The sequence below is a fragment of the Myripristis murdjan genome, chromosome 9 (assembly GCF_902150065.1).
Source record: "Myripristis murdjan chromosome 9, fMyrMur1.1, whole genome shotgun sequence".
Lineage (NCBI taxonomy): Eukaryota > Metazoa > Chordata > Actinopteri > Holocentriformes > Holocentridae > Myripristis > Myripristis murdjan.
This window is the reverse complement of record NC_043988.1, coordinates 34,887,795-34,907,133: the sequence shown is the minus strand read 5'-3', so window position 1 is coordinate 34,907,133 and position 19,339 is coordinate 34,887,795. Positions and strand designations below refer to the sequence as shown.

At 43.8% G+C, this 19,339-nt stretch overlaps 1 protein-coding gene across 2 annotated transcripts in view; it reads left to right on the top strand.

Moving 5' to 3' along the window:
- The window catches only part of prdm6 (PR domain containing 6), an 81,898-nt gene that overhangs the window by 60,950 nt on the left and 1,609 nt on the right, over positions 1 to 19,339 (top strand). For both annotated transcript variants that reach the window (XM_030060591.1, XM_030060590.1), the window contains one exon: positions 14,624 to 14,800. In XM_030060591.1, coding sequence (XP_029916451.1) covers positions 14,624 to 14,800 — 177 coding nt within the window. The remainder of the gene's footprint in view (positions 1 to 14,623; positions 14,801 to 19,339) is intronic.

Here is a 19,339-nt window from a genome sequence, read left to right as displayed (position 1 = left end):
ATGAGGCCTTGAAAGCGCCTCTGATGTGGTTTGAAGCCGGTGTCAGGGACGTGGGAAGGCGTTTGAGTCTCGCCGACGAGTGACGCGTCAGACGGAAACACGAACGTAAAGACTTTCCACTTTAAGGTCTGACGGCTTTGCGAAGGCCGCGTTCTGCTCATGACTGAGCTAAACGACATTAATAATCCCTCCTTTATGATTGATGTGTTTACTGCGGCGGCGTGCAGAGCAGTCAATAGTGCTTTTAGTGAAAATGGGAGGGGTTTTTTTGCAAAGCGCTTTCATCTCCACCGTCCGACCGCCGAGCCGGCTCGTGTTTATGAACAAAGCACGCGTGTGTGTGTGTGTGTGTGTGTGTGTGTGTATATGAGGATAATCATGCTTGTATATGAGAGCGCCGCCGCCGTGTTTACAGCAGATATTTTTAATTCCCCCTCAGGACGTCCTGCATCTTCAGCTTTTCGCAGGAATTAAATTCAAGGTTAATTTTCCCATTTATCGTTGTCACTTAGCGGCGCCGTGTCAGCGGTTTGGCGCGCTCCCCGGCCTGTCAGGTTTCCCCCGTGATGGAGCTAAACATTAAAAATTAAACATGCCGTGTTCCTCATGTCGTGCCAAAATAAGAGCAAAAATCCAAACTAAGAGGCTCATTTTGGGGCGGTTAAATATTTGTCTTTGGTTTTGATGCTTTCAGCTCTTATACATTATGATCTTATACATATTTCCATGATGGTATTTTCACTGAGTGGAGTTTTGTTTTCCTCTTTCCATCTTCCATTTTTGATGTTTAGTCGATGCTCTGACTCACAGCAGCTGAAAATGACAGGCAGGTGCAGTTGGATGAATATCAAAATGAAAGGTGCCATTTATGTTAAAAAAAAAAAAAAAAGAAAGAAAGAAAGATGGAAGAAATCTTGGCAATAAAAAAGAACAAATCAAACTGCAAAGATTTCAAAATGTAGAGTCAAAGAAAATATTAAATTGGCTAATTACACAAGAAGAGAAGTATAAATTGCATAAATGTTATATTATGTGTACATGGTGTGAAAAGTGTGCAGGATAATTAGTGTTGAGGTTTTTATTTTCGCTCCGGGTCTGGAGAGACTCTGCACTCCGGCTTCTAACCCGCTAATTAACATTTACAACAACCTAATTACTAATTACCACTTAACTCTAATTAGCCAATTAACTTCCAATCAGCACTGATTATGTATTTACTGCTGATGTTTTTTTTTTCTTTTTCCTGGAGCTGTGCTCACCGTAATGTGTGAGCCTGACCTTCATCACTACATACCTGCAAACAATATTTGTCAGGAAGCCCGTACTTCAAATTAAAGCGATCTTTCCAAGGGACGGCTAACGGATTTCAGTTGAGTGCAATTAGCCTTTAGTGATTAACTCTAATGATCTAATTTTCAATTAGTGTTTGATTTTTTCTTGTTAAGCTCTAGTCACACTGATCCTTGTGAGGTAAAGCCTGGAGTTTTTTATTGTTTTTATAGTTTTTTGTTTTTTATTGGAATATCTCCAAATTATCACGAGTTTGGCTCCAAAGAGGTTCCATCCAAAATGACTTCAGCACAAAAATTAAAGAAACACCGCGGCTTTATTCTTCAGTTGGTTGACTAAAATACTTTTACGGCGCGGATCCTCCAGTTTTTAGAGATGCTGAACGATGGAAAATGGCTTCTCGTGTTCAACAGTTTCCTCTGAAGACAGATGTACACTCTGCAGACTTTGTCTTTCTTAATGATCTCGTCTTCCAGTCCTTCCATCGGCTCGTTAAAGGATTTTAGTTGAGTGTTTCTGCGCTCGGCTCTCTGGGAGGTTTGAGGTGAGAGGAGGACTATGGGTAATCAACAGCATTGATACCCCCTCTGACCCGACCGAGTCCATGTAGACTTCAGTCAAACCTCCACCTCCTCTTCCTCGGGTGAAAACCTACAGTCCTGCTGATCTGACGTGGATTGTTTTTAACATCAGATTAGCATTTCAGCCAGAATAAAGACAGTAAACCGATGAGATTATGGTGCAGTCAGCTGTCAGCCTGGCGTTGTTAGAGCTCCTGTTTCTCCACATTAAAGGACCATTCCACTGATTTTGAATGTTTGGCTCATTTACAACAATTCCCCCACATTTTCCATGTCAACAAACCATGTATCAAATCATGTGGGGGAACTAAAGATTTCACAACACAGAATCAAAATGTGAGTTTTTGGTTGAAACAGCCGCCTTATAATGTGGAAGTTTAGCTGTGTTTGATCTGGAAGAAACAACGGCGTCTTCCTGTTTTGTGCCGTAAAGAAACACAGTGCGCAGATTTCCTGACTGATCTCGCCTCCCAACGTCCAGGCTGCAGCCGAGGGTCAGCGGCACGTCTCGGCTTGTGTACGTCAGCGAAGGCCGCTCCGTTTGGAAAGATCGGTACGATTAAAGCCAACGAATTCAGCCTTCATCCAGCCAAGGAGACAAGTGATAGGTATTCTTCCCAGCCGTATGTATCCCACAATTCTGGGTGTACACAGGAAGCAGAAGACCATTTTAAAAAAATGTATCAGAGAACGTTCTGCTGCTCCTGTGGAACTTAAATTGAAGTCAAAATACATCAAATGCAAAGCTGTACTTCTGTTGTGGTTTTTCGATACGCTCGATGCCTGAGACATTAGTGAATTGTGAGGATGAAACATTTCTGGTGATATACTTCCTGCTGAAGCAAACATTTGGACGTTGGTCTTTGGTTAATTTTATTTGGTTAATTAATTGATTCTTGATTTTTTTGCATCAGCCGGTAATATTTCATGCTGTCTATCTCACCTTGTAAAAACCAAAAAAGCAACAAAAAAAAAAAAATGACATTGTTTCTTTACCGAGTTTTGATTTAATACCTCATATTTCACATTTGCTCTCACTTCAGCTGTTCACCTGCTGACTGAGATGTACGAGCGCTGCGTCACAACACGCCGATCCGATTCTCCTCAGATCTCAAAACACTGAGAGCTGAGGAGCAGCAGATCTGTGATAAAGCTCTTCTCCATTTCCTGCTGCTGATTTACCCGCTGATTTCCTTGTTGCATGTATGAACGTACAAATGCCGAGGACGGACCTTCATCAGCTGCAGCCCCGACTCTGAGAAACAGTCGGTGGAAACATTTGGGCTGGCACGCTGCTTTACAGCAACTACGCTGATGTCTCAGAGTTAATGTGCTGATGATGTATTGGTGTTAAAATGCTACATGGACCACCTTTGCCGTTCCAGTCTGCAGGATTACGTCTTGCTCTGCGGAGTTGAGCAACACCGATGACCCTCGGCGCTTATAAAACTCTGTAAAATCCCACCGGGCAAACTCAGAAGTGAACTGGCGGTCAGACTAAAAACAAGAGTGTTAGTTTTAGATCCTGAGAGATTGGCATCGTGGAGATTTTTAAAGTCAGCAGCGGCGATATGTTAAAATAACACAGACGTGTTAAAACAGCAAGACACTCAGATGTGTTGACAATGGCACATTATTTTTTTCAGTGTGGATCAGAAGGCTAATTAAGACGAATGTGAAAATGCCGGTCAGACTAAGGAAGAGATTTGAAGACGTCATTTTGGGCTCTGATCACTTCCCATGAGCAGTGGTCGTTATTTTTGAGACTTCAAACACTAAATGATGAATCAGGTCACTGAAAAAAGTAATGACTTGGTTAATCGACAATGAAAACAGTCATAACTCCGTAATGCCTTGTGTTTCGGGCTGGTTTCCTGCGGCTGGTTGGATTTCATTACCCAGGTGACAGTGATCTCATCTGGACAAACTAAAAGATGAAACGCTGAGGAATTCAAACAAAAGTCGATGTGAACCATCATGCGGAGCTTCCTCAGATGGTAAATACTGAGCGTGTTGGAGTCCATCAGCCACTGTAGCCGGTGATGATGAAGTCTGTTCACTCTCATCTCCATTATCAGCCTCCGCTCTACTTCATCGTCCTAATATGACCATGATTTCCTCGTAAACTACACTACCCATCATCCCTGCTGCTGGGATGACATGCTGCTGGCTGCCCGCCCGTTTGGTTTTTGTTTTTTTTTTCAGGCTCATTTGATGAGTACAGCTGGTTGATGAGAGGACATTATCTGAGCGCTGGGCTTTAATAGGCCGGTCGATCCTCAGAGAGGCAGACAGGCAGACAGACAGACAGACGGAGATAACATTATGTGCCTCTCTGTGTTGGAATGCATGTGTTTGCATATGTGCTTGGCTGCGTGTGTGTGTGTGTGTGTGTGTGTGTGTTTGTGTGTGTGTTCAGAGGGTCATTGATTATGTATTGACGAGGTGGGAGCAGTGATTTATAGCTGCAGGTCCAGAGGGAACGTCTTCATACGAGCGAAGAGACGAGACCGAGTCACTCCACACTGCCCAGTTAATACACCGCACTCTGTAATATACTACAGAGTACTGCAGTACACTGCCCAGTTAATACACCGCACTGTGTAATATACTACAGAGTACTGCAGTACACTGTACTGCAATACACCACACTCTGTAATATACTACAGAGTACTGCAGTACACTGTAATATACTACAGAGTACTGCAGTACACTGTACTGCAATACTCTGCACTCTGTAATATACTACAGAGTACTGCAGTACTACGAGTACTGCAGTACACTGTACTGTAATACACCGCACTCTGTAATATACTACAGAGTACAGCAGTACACTGTTCTGCAATACACTGCACTCTGTAATATACTACAGAGTACTGCAGTACACTGTACTGTAACACACTGCACTCTGTAATATACTACAGAGTACTGCAGTACACCGTACTGTAATACACCGCACACTGCAATATACCTCAGAATACTGTGGTACACTGTACTGTAATACACTATACAGTAATATTCTACACACAGCAATACATTATACTATGCTGTAATACACTGCACTTTTACTGCAATACATCACACTGTATTGTAATACACTACACTATATTGTAATATACTACATTATACTGTAATTCACTATAACTATACTGTAATACATTACATTGTATTGTAATGCACTACGCTACAATGTAATACACTATAATACACCACACTATACTGTAATATACTACACTATACTGTAATATACTGCACTACACTGCAGTACACTGTTGTATACTACACTTCACTGTGGTACTCTAAACTACATTATACTACACTCTACCCCAGTGGGTCTAACAGTGTCCCGTGGATCAGCTGTGAGAGCCCCTCAGCGTGCGGGACAAAACAAATCCTTTGAAATGTAACAGATGTCCAGTGGACCACAGAGGTTTTATTTTGAAGTATTTCCTGCATGTAGCTTCACAGACGGAGTGGAAATCTGAAGCAGGTCAGTGATCGGGTTTCTCCTCCGCCCCGGGCGGGGAGCGCTGCAGCCGGCGGGACGAGCTCTGCCCGCCTGCTGAGGGCAGAACTGGGTCAGACTGGCGGGCCGCTCTGGGAGGTTTTGTCCGAGCCGTCCCGCTCCCAAAGGCCCGGCGGTGTTTCGGAGCGTGGCGGTGCCAGGCTGGAGCAGCTCTGAGCCTGAATGAGAGCCTCAGATCTGGCCCATATGTCGCTCTAACGCTCATGTACAGGAGTCTGTCAGAGGTCCTGATGTAAATGTCATAAATAAACGGTGTGTGTGTTGCGTACATGAACGGACTGGACACACACACGGCCTCTCTGAAGTCTGTGTTTTTTTTTCTTCCTTTCATCGGCTCATATGTTGAAGGTGTGGACGCAGCAACACGCTGACACCAGATCTGTTGCTCTTACCCACATGTTGTGTTGAAAGGCGACGCGGGGTTTATTGTCCCAAACTGCATTTCAGCTCATGTGATGAAAACGACAAGTTTTACAGTCGCGGGCTGAGCGGGAACAACACGGCTGAGCGCTCCAAACCAAGTATTATTAGATCGCCCGCTGTGAACCGAATCCAGAGCATCTATTTTCTGTTTGTGTTCGCATGTTGTAACGTTAGCGGCGGTGACTCCGACATGTTTGGCTGCAGCCGCTGTCAACAGGCTGAGACAGTCTGGAGGAAAGACTCTGCAACACCAACAGGCACAAAGACACAAGAGAGACACTTCTCTGTGTTTCACGGAGGTTTTCCTTCAAATGAGATTAAAAAAAATCTGCCAGTGGGATGAGATAATCCCTCTTGTTTTCAACGCTAATCAACTTGTTTCCAGAATTTTCTTGAATCAAGCGTCATTTTCTTTTCTTCTCTAGGAGCCGATCTCTCCATTTTAAGATTAAATATCTTAGAATGGGCACCCCCACAGGAAAAATGCATAAAGGAGGATTTTACAATGACAGCCAGTGATAAATATACAACACTGCAAGGCAAATGAATGATAGGCTCATTACTGAGTGAGATGCGTGTTCATAATGATGCACAGATTGGGCTTTGGGACCTGTTAGTGTACTTACACTAAACAAATTATTATTTATGCTTTTTGGAGCTGTGGAAAGACAGCACCAGCAAATTTGCCAGTGTTCAGACTGATTTAGAGGTGAGTAGGAAGTGACTAAAAAAAAATCATTTTGTGGTGAACTGTTCCTTTAATACTGCATAAGACGTAATTTTTCAGTTCCAGACAAAGTCACTCACTGAAACAGGAATAAGGCAGACGGCTGGGCTCAAGAAAACGACACTTGATTCAAGAAAATTCTAGAAACAAGTCGATTAGTGTTGGAAACAAGTGGGATTATCTAATCCCACTGGTGGATTTTTTTTTTTTTTTTTTTTAGATTTGACTCCTGAAGATGCGACTAAATGATTTGAGCTGGATATTTTTTGCAGTGCAGACGTTATTTAATGATGTCAGCTGTGTGAGAAACAGTAAATTAAATGACAGAAACATCATATTTGACCAGGAAAGGGCTGTAGCTTCTTGAATCGCTGTATTATGAGTGTGTGAGGAGAGATTTGTGCAAAGCCTGTGTGTGTGTGTGTGTGTGTGTGTGTGTGTGTGTGCATGGTCTTGCGTTTCCACACTCACAGAGACCAAATGTCTTCACGAGGTTGGAAAAATGACCAAAACCACCTAAAATGGAAACACTTTCCTGGCTTTGGAGTTTTGGTTCATTTTTAATCAGGATGTAGGTTTAGTACAGTGGTTTTCAAAGTGGGGTCCGGTGACTCCCCAGAGGTCCCTGAGGGGCTTCCAGGAGGTCTTCCACAAAATGAGGGAAAGTTTAATTTCACTGTAATTTAATCCACTAGAAATTGTATAAAAAAAAAGAAAATGTATCATCATTTTAACATTTTCTCCTTCTGCTTTAATCTCACCACCATCTAAACGATTTGGTGCCTAAAACAAATCAAACCATCTGTGCTGAGGTGGCAGAGCAGGTGGAGCCAAAGAGGTGATATCAGCTCCCAGCCAACAAAGTGAAACCAAGCGGCTGTCTCATGAAGAGCGGCTGCTCACGCTCACATTTCTCCACATGAATCCCAGTTAGTATGAAGATAATAGTTAGATGACTGTAAGATAGATTTAACACGTACAGCTCATGAGTCTGTCATCATTCTCAAGCCCCAACATGTTGAATCAAAAACATCATCTGGACAAAAACGTCTCATATCTGATTTCTTGATGACAGACTTCTGTGTTGTGGTTCATTTTCTGATTCTGATGATTAGAAACTTTAAGAACCAGCATAAAACTCAGTAAACAACTTGAAATGTGAACTTGATATGGTGCGCTGCAAAGAAATGTGGGAGGGCTTTTATCTCCTTTCCTTTGGTGAAGGATGCTTCAGTGTGTCCTAGGCTGAAGGAGACAGGAGAGGAAGCAGAGGCTCTTCTCACGGCTGCCACTCAGTTAGGAGCCTCCCTGAGCAAAAAAGACTTAATACGACTGAAACTAATGAGCTAACCAGGTGCTGCTGACGAGGCCGGAGAGCAGGAAGGGAGCTGATTGGCTGGGAGAACAATGGGAGCAGGGCGGGGCTGACGAGACTCTAACACAGGGCAGGTAAAAAAACAAAAAAAAAAAAACAAATTTCAACTGAGGATCATGACGACATCTCTCCACGTGAGCGTCCCTGCAGGGTTAAGGCACTTCAGATCGGGGTCCGCAGCCTTTTGGGAGTCAGCGTCGGGGTCGGGAACACACACACACACACACACACACACACACACACACACACACGTGGGTTAGCGGACAGTGGAGCTCCTCATAAACGCAGAAAAAACAAATGCACCAGTTTGCAGATGTTTGTACATCTGTGCATAAAAATGGGTGCAAATGCCTCAGCTGCATATGCACACACACACACACACACACACATAGACCTCTCTGTATGTGTGTGTGTGTGTGTGATGGAGGTGTTTATGCACCCCCCACCCCCACCTCCTCCTCCTCCTCCTGCTCTCTGCACTGTAATAAACAATAACCGGGCATTAATCTCCCTGCCTGCTGCCTTAATAAATAATATCCACACATTCATCAACTTAAACTATTCACAATCAATGCGGCTCTTCATAGAAAACCCACCTAATAAATAGTGGTGCGGCCCACTGAGGCGTGAACTTATAGACCAGCCGGCTGATAAATGAACCGACCCCCACGGCGAGCCGCCTTTTATGTGGAAAACTGCAAGTGAGAGTTTTTCGATTTTATATTACACTATTTTACTCTTATTACTTTCCCCTCGCTCTCTCTCTCTGTGTGTGTGTGTGTGTGTGTGTGTTTTCCTCACAGGGTACAGTAGTAGGTGTTTGTGATTTATTGGAGCGGTGAAGATGTTGGTCTATTTGTTTTATTCTCGTTCTATGGTGTTTACCTATTTGTAACATGGCGGTGTCACCGTTTTGTCTTATTGGGTTCAGAATAAGAACCGCTTTATTTTCCCAGCACGAGGAGGGAACACACACGAGGATTTGTGTGTCGCGACGCTGCGGCCGAGACGTTTTAGCACCGACGCAGCTCACGTCACCAGGAGGGTGTGAACATCACGTATGAAGAAAGACGTCACCGGAGTGAAATATGATGCTGCGCTCCAAAAAAAAAAAAGAAAAAAGAAAAAAATGAAATTAGAGTTGGGAAACACCCCGGTGGCTTAACTGCCTAAAAAATAATCTTTAACCCTCCTATTATCTTTGGGTTCAATTTGACCCCATAAAATGTTTAACGTCTCTAAATACACGATTAATATCTTTTTATTTTCTGCTTCATATTTCATAACTTTCTCAAATTTAATGGGATTTAATTGGGTATTTTTAGCTGTAAAAAACATAAAAGAAATATCAACATTTTACACACATTTGCTTTCGTTGTTGTGGACACTGGAGACCTAGAATATGACATTTATAATCGTCAGAAAACCTCCCCTAACAGAACCTATGTTTTATTATGTGATGTTTTATTTAAAGGACTACTTAGGTCAACAAGTATCTGACACATAAACCCGGGTAGCTGTTTTTATTCTAATCATTTTCTGGAGGTTTAAATTACAGGGGTCAAACTGACCGCAATTTATTTAAGAAAAAAAAAAAAAAAGTTAAATTTGAAGGTAATAGGAGGTTAAATAAGAAATCAGTCAAGTTTATTTGTCACATGTAGGATACCATCCCAGTGAAATGCAGTCCTGCCTGCTCCTTCAGTTTATGCGTTACAGACAAAAGACCAAAGAGAGTCATGTTTGGATTCTGAACTGTCCCAGGATGATCTGGTCGGTCCGTGAAGGCCTCAGGAGATTTTATCAGGCTCATCAGGATCCACCGACAACATGGAAAACATTCAAAGACGTTACAGATTTAACAGGTTTAAAGCTGCGAGGGTTTTGTCTGACTGATGTTGAAATGAGGCTGAGGATCATTTGCTGAGTCATGACAGGCGGCTGCAGCTTTATGCAGAGTCATGCTTCCCTTGTTAGTTTGTCTCAAAACAAAGTGAGAGGGCAAACAGGACGGCGGCGAGAACGACACGTAGGGTGATGATGAAGCTGATGACGGTGATGATGATGATGATGGTGATGATGGTCATGATGGTGATGATGATGATGAAGCTGATGCAGGCCGGTGGCTTTTTTATTCAAACAAGATTTTGTCCATATAAAAAGTAGCCTATTTTTCCAAAAAAGGGTCTTGAAAAAGAGGGGTCGTCTTAAAATCAGGGTTTTTGGGTTTTTTTTTTGAGGACGCACTTTTCTTTTCTTTTTTTTTCTTTTTTTTTTTGGAGGGCGCTCGTGCGCCCCCAAGTAGATTACGCCCCGGGCGGTTGCCCACATTGTCCATAGCAAAACCCGTCCCTGGTGGACAAAACCATTACGGTGTGTAGGCACTGTGGCACGCGAAATTAGAAGGTATCATGCCTTAAATTGCACTTTAAGTTGTTTTTATATAATTAAATATTTTAATTAAACATTGGATGGACATTTTTAGTTGAATGTTTTTATTTAATGGGCAAAAGTGTTTTACAAAATAAATGGAGGACAAAGTTATATTTGTCTTGTCTTTTTTTTTTTTTTTTTTTTGGCTGATCCGAAAAATGATCCGATCCATGACTCAAAACCGTGATCCGATCCGATCCGTGAGTTGTTTGATCCGTTGCGCCCCTAGATGACGGTGATGACGGTGATGATGGTGATGATGGTCATGATGGTGATGATGATGATGATGACACTGTTCAGCGATGTGATGATGGCAGTGACGGTGATGATGATGATGCTGATGTTCCAGCAGCTGGATGGACTGATCAGATGGTTTTAAATGTGAACGAGCTGCAACATCTGAGAAACTCCTCCTTCTTTTAATATCTTTTCAAACAGCTGTTTGAAACATGTTGCTGTTGGTCGTGACCTCCTGACCTGAGGTGACTGTGTTTGGATATCACTCATACAGCCTGCATGCCGCCTTTCTGCTGCTTTTCTCTTATTAGCTTTTGTTCTAACGTCAAAGTTTTAGGTTTTTTTTTTTCGTGTGAAACTCGTCCTGGAAGGCGAGATCTTGTTACTCAGTGGGACCTTTCAGCTCGGAGGTTTAATACCAACGTTCGCTGTCGTCTAACGGGGATATGAGCTGATGTCCCTCTGGATTGTCACTCTGCGTCGTCTTTTGGTTGTTCATCAGTGAGATGACATCAGTTTGTCTACGTTTGACTACCCTGAGGCTGACGGCAGAGGAGGATGGCCGCCGTGTGAATATGGTGTATAAACACAGAGACAAGCGCAGTGCGGTGATGAGACTAATGCTAATTGTCACCGTGGTAACACACACACCCCCCCACCCCCTCGTCCATCAGGTTGCTGAGGTGACGAGGCGACAGCAGGATAATCACCTCTGAGCTCTGAGTGTCTCTGCCCGTCAATACGACAGCAACCTGCAGCCTGACTGACACACATCACACACACACACACACACACACACACACACACACACACACACCACACACTCACACACCGTCCACATGCACCGGGGCGTCGTGTCCTCTGTGCAGGACCTGTTGAGCAAGGCAGTCCCTGAGGCTGAGCTGGGCCTCTGCTGTGTTTACTGGCTTTGTTTTGTTGTTATTGTTTGTTTTATTGATGTTGTTGTTGTTGTTGTTGTTGTTGTTGTGGTTGTTGTTGTTGTTGTTGTTGTTGTTGTTGTTGTCGTTGTTGTTGTTGTTGTTGTTGTTGTTGTTGTTGTTGCGGTGGATCTTGCCTGGCTCTGGCTGAGTTCTGAGTGATGGCGGCTGCGTGTTCCTGTCATGTTCTGTGTTGTGTGTAATCTGCATGATTTCATATGTCTGGTGACCAACTCACTTCCCTTTTTCTGGGGTTAATAGAGTGCATCTAATCTAATCTAATCCAATCTAATCTAATGTCAAATAATGTAGCGTGATATAATCTGTGTGTCTCACTCGTGCCCGGGACCAGGTGACCTCCAAGGCCCCCGCTTCAGATTATTCAATTTTACAGGGTCCTTTTGGCCTCTACCTTAATCCAGGGCCCGGGACAGCTGACCTGCTGCCTAATCTGATCTTTTTCAATTGAGTGTCCAACCCAGTTTCCCTTTGCAGATTAAAAAAGTGGCTCTAATCTCATAATATAATATAATATAGTTTGTTTTTGCTCCTGCGCTGCCAGTCAGCTGCTGCTTCATCAGTTAATTAGTGAAGATCAATTAAAATGAACACAAACTGATTATTGCTCAGGTGAGCTCCAGTGAGCTGTGCAGGTCAGGCGGAGGTGTTCTGTTTATTTTAGATTAATTTGATTTAATTTAATTTAACAAACTATTGCATTTATTTAACCTCACCAGCCTCTCTCTATCTCTCTCTCTCTCTCTCTCTCTCTCTCTCTCTCGCTCTCTCTCTCTCCCTCTCTCTCTCTCTGCTTCAAAACCTGGAAAATGTGAGGGCATAGATCATTGAATTGAGGACACAGATTATTAATCCGAGTGCAGAGATTACTAATCTGAGTATAAACTGTTAAAAACCATCGGCAGCGTTATTGTTTGTGGTGTTTGTCCTGCTCTGCGTCAGACGCTCTGACCTCTGACCTCTGACCTCCTCGCTCTCTGCTGAAACGTAGAGTGATGTTGACCTCTGTGTGTGTGTGTGTGTGTGTGTGTGTGTGTGTGTGTGTGTGTGTGTGTGTGTGTGTGCGTGTGTGTGTGTGTGTGTGCTGCTCTATCAGTAGCTACAGCTATTGTTTGGATGTTTGTTTCAGTCTGCTTCACTTCTGCTGTGAACTCCCATTTGGGCTCTCGCACACACACACACACACACACACACACACACACACACACACACACACACACAGAAAATGAACACAGACTCTCTTTATATCTATTTGTGCTTCTCTCAGTCTGTTTCTGTCTCTATCTCTCTCTCTTTCTCTCTCTCTCACACACACACACACACACACACACACACACACACACATACACACACACACACACACACAGTGATAGATGGTCCAGTCATGATCTAGGCCTGCATTGTTGATGAGGGTCACGCTGCCATGGTTACCAGAGCAGTGTCCGATTCCCCCCATCCCTCTATCCGTGTGTGTGTGTGTGTGTGTGTGTGTGTGCAGGCTATCTGTGTTTACAGACCTCACTATGTGGTTACTTGCCTCATCCCCCATTCTTACTATCTCTGTGTGTACATGTGTGTGGGCATGTGTATGTGTATTGGCTGTTGTGTGTGTGTGTGCGTTTTTGTGCATTTGTGTATGTGTTTATTGTGAGTGCATGTCTTTCTGTGTGTGTGTGTGTGTGTGTGTGTGTGTGTGTGTGTGTGTGTTGCTTATTGGGTATCTCTACATCTTTACATATTCTGTGTGTATGATTTGTGTGTCTGTGTATGTCAGTATCTGCTGATGTGTATTCTGTGTTTGTGTGTGTGTGTGTGTGTGTGTGTGTGCTATTTGTCTTTAAAGGACCACACCGCTGGTTTTGAATGTTTCGTTACAGTTTCCCTGCGTGTTACATGTCAACAAACCAACTAAAGATTTCACATCACAGAGCCAAAATGTGAGTTTGTGGTTGAAGCAGCCGCCTCATAATGTTCAAAGTCCTCAACATTCACAAACCACACAGCTGGTGATCGGCTGTGGAAAGCAAAACGTTTCCCCGCTTAGGGACTATTTTCCCCGGCGGAGGAGGAGGAGGGAGCGTTTCAGTGTGAAAAAGTCCTGAAAAGCCAACAGTGCTGCTGCTTTTAGGAAAACTCATGTGGAGGACTTTATTCCTCTGATGGAAAACTGGAGTGAAGAAAGTGTGAAGGCTCTGAAAGTTCATGTTCATATCGTAGTGGAATGAATGGAAACCAGGGAGGAGGAGTGATGTGGCAGCTCTGAAACCCCACTGCTCGCTCTGGGAGGAGAGCAGCAGGAACATGAACTTTATAAAGTTTGTAGATATAAACACGCTAAACATGCAGAATCACCGGGATGCTGCTTTAAGTCATAAGCAACATTACGTTCGGTTCTGTCTCTATGCCGACGACTCACAACTTTACCTGCCAGTCACGCCTGATGACAAAACCAGTTTAACAGCCCTTCATGATGGTTTAGCAGACGCCACCCCCCCACTCCCCTGCCTTTCCTGTCCCTCTGCACTGTGACTGTCGAATAAAGCAGAAATCTCATAAAAAAAGTCTCTAGAAAAGTCTCTCCATCGTCTCCAAGTCACACAAAATCCTGCAGCTCGGCTCTTCATTGGTCTAAAAAAATGTGTCTGTGTTTAATCTATTTTAGCTGCTTTACACTGGCTACTAGTGTATTTTTGAATCAATATTAAAAATGTTTTAAATCACTTTTAAGGCCCTGTTTGGTTTGGTATCTGCTTGTATTTCCAAGATGCTCTCCCCCTCTGACCAGAAGTCTTATCTGTACCAACGTCACAGCTAAAAATTAAAGATCACTGTGCATTTGTGCATATTTGTAATTGCCCCTTTAATACTTGTTTTATAAACTAACAATTTTTAGTCTCTTTTCTCATGCCTTTAATTATTTTACTCTATTTTATGGATGTACAGCACGGTGTAACTCTGTTTTTCACAAAGTGCTACATAAATAATCATTATCATTATTATTAGTATTGTTAAACACGTTCATCTCTCTCTCTCTCTCTCTCTCTCTCCCTCCCTGTCTCTCTCTCCCTCCGTCAGGCCGTATCAGTGCGGTCACTGCTCTCAGTCGTTCTCCCAGCCGTCTGAGTTGAGGAATCACGTGGTGACTCACTCCAGCGACCGGCCTTTCAAGTGCGGATACTGCGGCCGCGCGTTCGCCGGCGCCACCACGCTCAACAACCACATCCGCACGCACACCGGAGAGAAGCCTTTCAAGTAAGTAACAGTGAGTACAACCCCGCCCCGCTACCCCCCCGCCCGCCTCAAGCCCCGCCCCCGCCGCCGAAACCGCCCGCCTCCCTGCGCAGCTCCAAAACGCCGAGCCTGTTTCTGACACACCAGTCAGCAGGTCGGTGGCAGCACTGTGTCCTGTGTACAAAACACAAAAATAAAATCAATAACTAAGCCAATGCATTTATATATACGGTATGTATATATGAAATGGATTTTGATCCCAGATGCTGGTGAGAAGTCAAAGGATTATACCCAGGACTTTTATTGTGAAAACACTTCAAACAGAGGCAGCTGTTATGTGTCTTTAGAGAACAATGTTTGTTCGTAAATCTGAAATAATTTTCATTAATTTCCTTTTTTTTTTATCATCATCTGGTAGCATTATATTTCAGATATGGCCGAGTCATGTGACCGTGCCTGAATGTAATCAGAATACATTAATGTGTATCGCTGATTAGATTTTGCTGCTGGGTTTTTAATCACATATGGACGCCAGGCACTGCGTGAACATATTTAAACATAAATAATAACATAACATAAACACACAGTTACTGAGTTACTGCCTCCCCTCATGTTCATCTGGACAAGACTCTCCAGGTGTGTTGTACATGTGTATTTCCACACTCTTATGCTTATATGATTCATGGTTTGTTTTGTTTTGTTTTGTTTTACACACAATATTCATTTGCAGCAGTGAGAGTAGACTTCTCATTGTTTGAAGTCGCTCTTTTGCCCAGATTTTCATGTTCACCTCTTTACTCGTTGCTCTTTGGTGCAGATTTCATGTCAAAAGTTGAAGATGAAGCAAAGCAACAGACTTTTAATGGACTCATAAATGAAGTCACGGGGAATTTTGATCATTTCCACAACACAGAGCTCAGTCAGCCACTGATCGTCTGGAAGGGGTCAGAGGGATTATGGATTTCTTTTAATCTGAGTGGCTCTGTCTGACCCTGGTGACTGGAGATGATCGGGAAATTCACGTCATTATCAATAATCAGGATCAGCTTTCATTGTTGTTTCACAGTCAGACTTGTTGGGTGGATAAATGAACACGAATGAAGCTCATACAGACGTAAAGCAGCTTGTCATAACCACAAGGCATCGCAAAAGGTATTTAATGTGTTATGACAGATTAAGATTAATTATGGAGAGAAGTCAGTCTGCTTTTTTTTGTTGTTAATTTATGCCCCACCCCCTTTCAGTTTAACATTAAAATATATAATATCTAGGTACACACTGCAAAAAATATCCAACTCAAGTTGTTCAGTCTCATCTTCAATGTTCAGATCTTGTAAAAAAAAAAAAAAAAATTTGCCAATGTGATGAGATAATCCCACTTGTTTCCAGAATTTTCTTGAATCAAGGGTCATTTTCTTGATCCTCGTGACTGATCCACTTTATTCTGCCTTGTTTCAACAGATTTATATTTCCAAACAAAAATAAAATAAAATAAAATAAAATCCTGAAACAAGTGAAACTGCACTGGAAACAATCTCTTTTTTTTAATCTTGTTTGAACAAAAACAAGATTTGAACACTGAAGATGAGACTGAATGACTTGAGATGGAGATTTTTCACAGTGAGGGGACGTCTGAACCAGAGTAACACACACACACACACACACACACACTCAGAAAATCACTCCCTGCCTTTCTCTTTCACTCGTCTTTCCTCCGTTAGCGCTGCTCTATTATGCATGATCACTGTGAAGACATGGGAATATTTCGTCCCATCTGCTGTCAGGCTGCCGCGACCTCTGACCTTTGCGCTCCCTCCTATCGGTTTCCTGTAGCGAAGCCGATCGAGCAAATTTAAACCTTATTCTTCTGCAAAAATCACTGCGGCCAGGAGCATCAGCAAAATGCCCAGAACGTTAAACGTGACCAGGAGCGGCGGAGGCAGAATAAGTCAGCGCTGTCAGCCCCGGTAATGAATCTGCGATCGCGCCGAGATCGCTCATTTCCATTTCTCTGTGTGGAGGCTGATGGGATTAGAGAGCGAGCCCGGCCGCAATTAGGGCGCGGGGAGGCGGCCGCTGTCACGCTGTCATCCCGTCAGCGGCCGCACACAATAAAGACTCCCGGTGGACGGAGAGGTCGGCAGCCGGCGAGCCCGACCGAGGGCAAGAGGGCAAAGGACAGAGAGAGAGAGAGAGAGAGAGAGAGAGAGGAAAACGAGAGTGAAGGAGGGATTTGCAGCGAGGCGGGAAAACGTTGGGGCCCGATCGGGGACAACGCCCGGCAGAATCACATTAACGTTCTTAATAAGCAATCAGAGAAATCCAAACTCCACGTCAATACCAGAGCGAAAGGGCAAGAAGAAGGAGAAGAAGGAGAGAGAGAGAGAGAGAGAGACGGCGAGGGAAGAAGAGATCACGGTGTAAAAAGTGAAACGACAAGCGGCCCGCCGAGGAATCCGCTAAAAGCAAATCAGCGTTCTTAATAAGCGATCGGGGGGCGGGGGGGGAGGCCGAACCTTTTCATCAGCACTTCAGAGTCTCGGCGGAGGCGGAGCGGGACAAAGACAATCACACGCCGCCGTCACAAATCTTTAGCGGATCGATGGCCTCGGCCAGTTTCCCCGTCCCGACGACGCGGCAGACAGATTAAAGCTGCCACTGTCACTTTGTCAGGAGGGGAAACGCTCAACTTTATTTTCCCCGCCGAGCGGACGGACAGGAGAGCCTCCGCACCCTGGAGCCTGGAGTCCACTCTGTTCTACTCTACTCTATTCTATTCTATTCTGTTCTGTTCATCCGTGGTTTTGTCACAAGAAAACTCAACACTGATTTGTCCACACAGCTAAAGTTTTCAAATTTCCGCCTTAGAAAAAATAAGGTTGCAGAAAAGACAGAATCCAGATTTCAGAATCCAGATTTCAGACGGATTCGACTTCGTTGTAGCTGCTTTCTAATCTATTCTATTATAATCGATTCTATTCTATTCTCTGTTCTGCTCTGTTCATCTGCAGCTTTGTACCAGGAAAACTCAACATCACATCTTTGATTTCTGCTCTGGCAGGAGAGAGGAGGGAGGAGGCAGGCTGCTGAGTCACATTTAGACAAAATTAAAAAAGACCGTCCCTGGTTTCTGTTCTATTGCATTCTCTATTCTGTTTTATTCTATTCTGTTCTATTCCACGGCTTCTCTGAAAATGTCAGAGGTGGAAGTAACTAATAACATTTACTCACATTCCTGTAACTGAGGAGCTTTTTTTGTGTTCTTGTACTTTGGAGATCACATCAATTTAAATCACAGCTTTTAATTCTTCACTCTCATGCGTTTATCTGTCTTGTTTTTATTTTTGATTTGATCTGATTTGATTTTTTTTTATTTTGTTTCACTTTTTTTATATTCCTATCTAAACAGTGGCAACTAATTACATTCACTCATGTTGCTGTAATTGAGGAGCTTTTTTGTGTACATGTACTTTTTGGAGAAAGTCAGTCATTTGACACTTTGTACTTTTACTGCAGGAGATTTTTACTGCACTACTTCTACTGCAGTCAGATACCAGCAGAGGAACAGTACTTCTACTTCTACTGCAGTCAGATACCAGCAGAGGAACAGTACTTCTACTTCTACTGCAGTCAGATACCAGCAGAGGAACAGTACTTCTAGTTCTACTGCAGTCAAATACCAGCAGAGGAACAGTACTTCTACTTCTACTGCAGTCAGATACCAGCAGAGGAACAGTACTTCTACTTCTACTGCAGTCAGATACCAGCAGAGGAACAGTACTTCTACTTCTACTGCAGTCACATACCAGCAGAGGAACAGTACTTCTACTTCTACTGCAGTCAGATACCAGCAGAGGAACAGTACTTCTACTTCTACTGCAGTCACATACCAGCAGAGGAACAGTACTTCTACTTCTACTGCAGTCACATACCAGCAGAGGAACAGTACTTCTCCTGGAGCAGCAGTTTGTAGTACTCTTTGTAGTGCTCTGAAGTGGATATGAATAGTATTAACGGGTTAAAAGCTGCAGAAGCAGCAGTGTGGTCCAGTGTCTTTCTGGTCACGTTCTTCCTCTTTTGTTTCTGTTTCTGCTCTGAACACAATCTGTTCTCGTTCTCCCTGCTGTTCCGCCGCCGCTGTGCTCGATAGATTAAGATAAGAGGAGGAGGTGAAACTTCACTGATCCTCGAGGGGGAAGCTGATTAAAGCTGCCTCTGTCATTTTGTCAGGGAGAAAACTGCTCAACTTTGTTTTTCCCTCTGAGAGAAGGCGAGGCGGCGCCGGTCGATAGCCGGCCGACTGCAGCCCGTCCTCGTCCTCGTCTTCGTCTTCGTCTCCGCTCTGCCGGGTAAGCCGCCGTGGCAGAGAGCTTCACAGCCGCTTTGATGTCGCTCCGCCGATTGGCTAAGGAATCGGAGCGGGAACGCACCTGCAGGGCAGCGCCGTCCGCCTCAGTCAGCACGCTGTTTTCTCTGCAGAGTTTTTTATAAAATGTGGAGCTGGTCTTCCCATGATGCACTCTGCTTTTTAATGCGTCAGTCCCGCTGACGGACACGTCG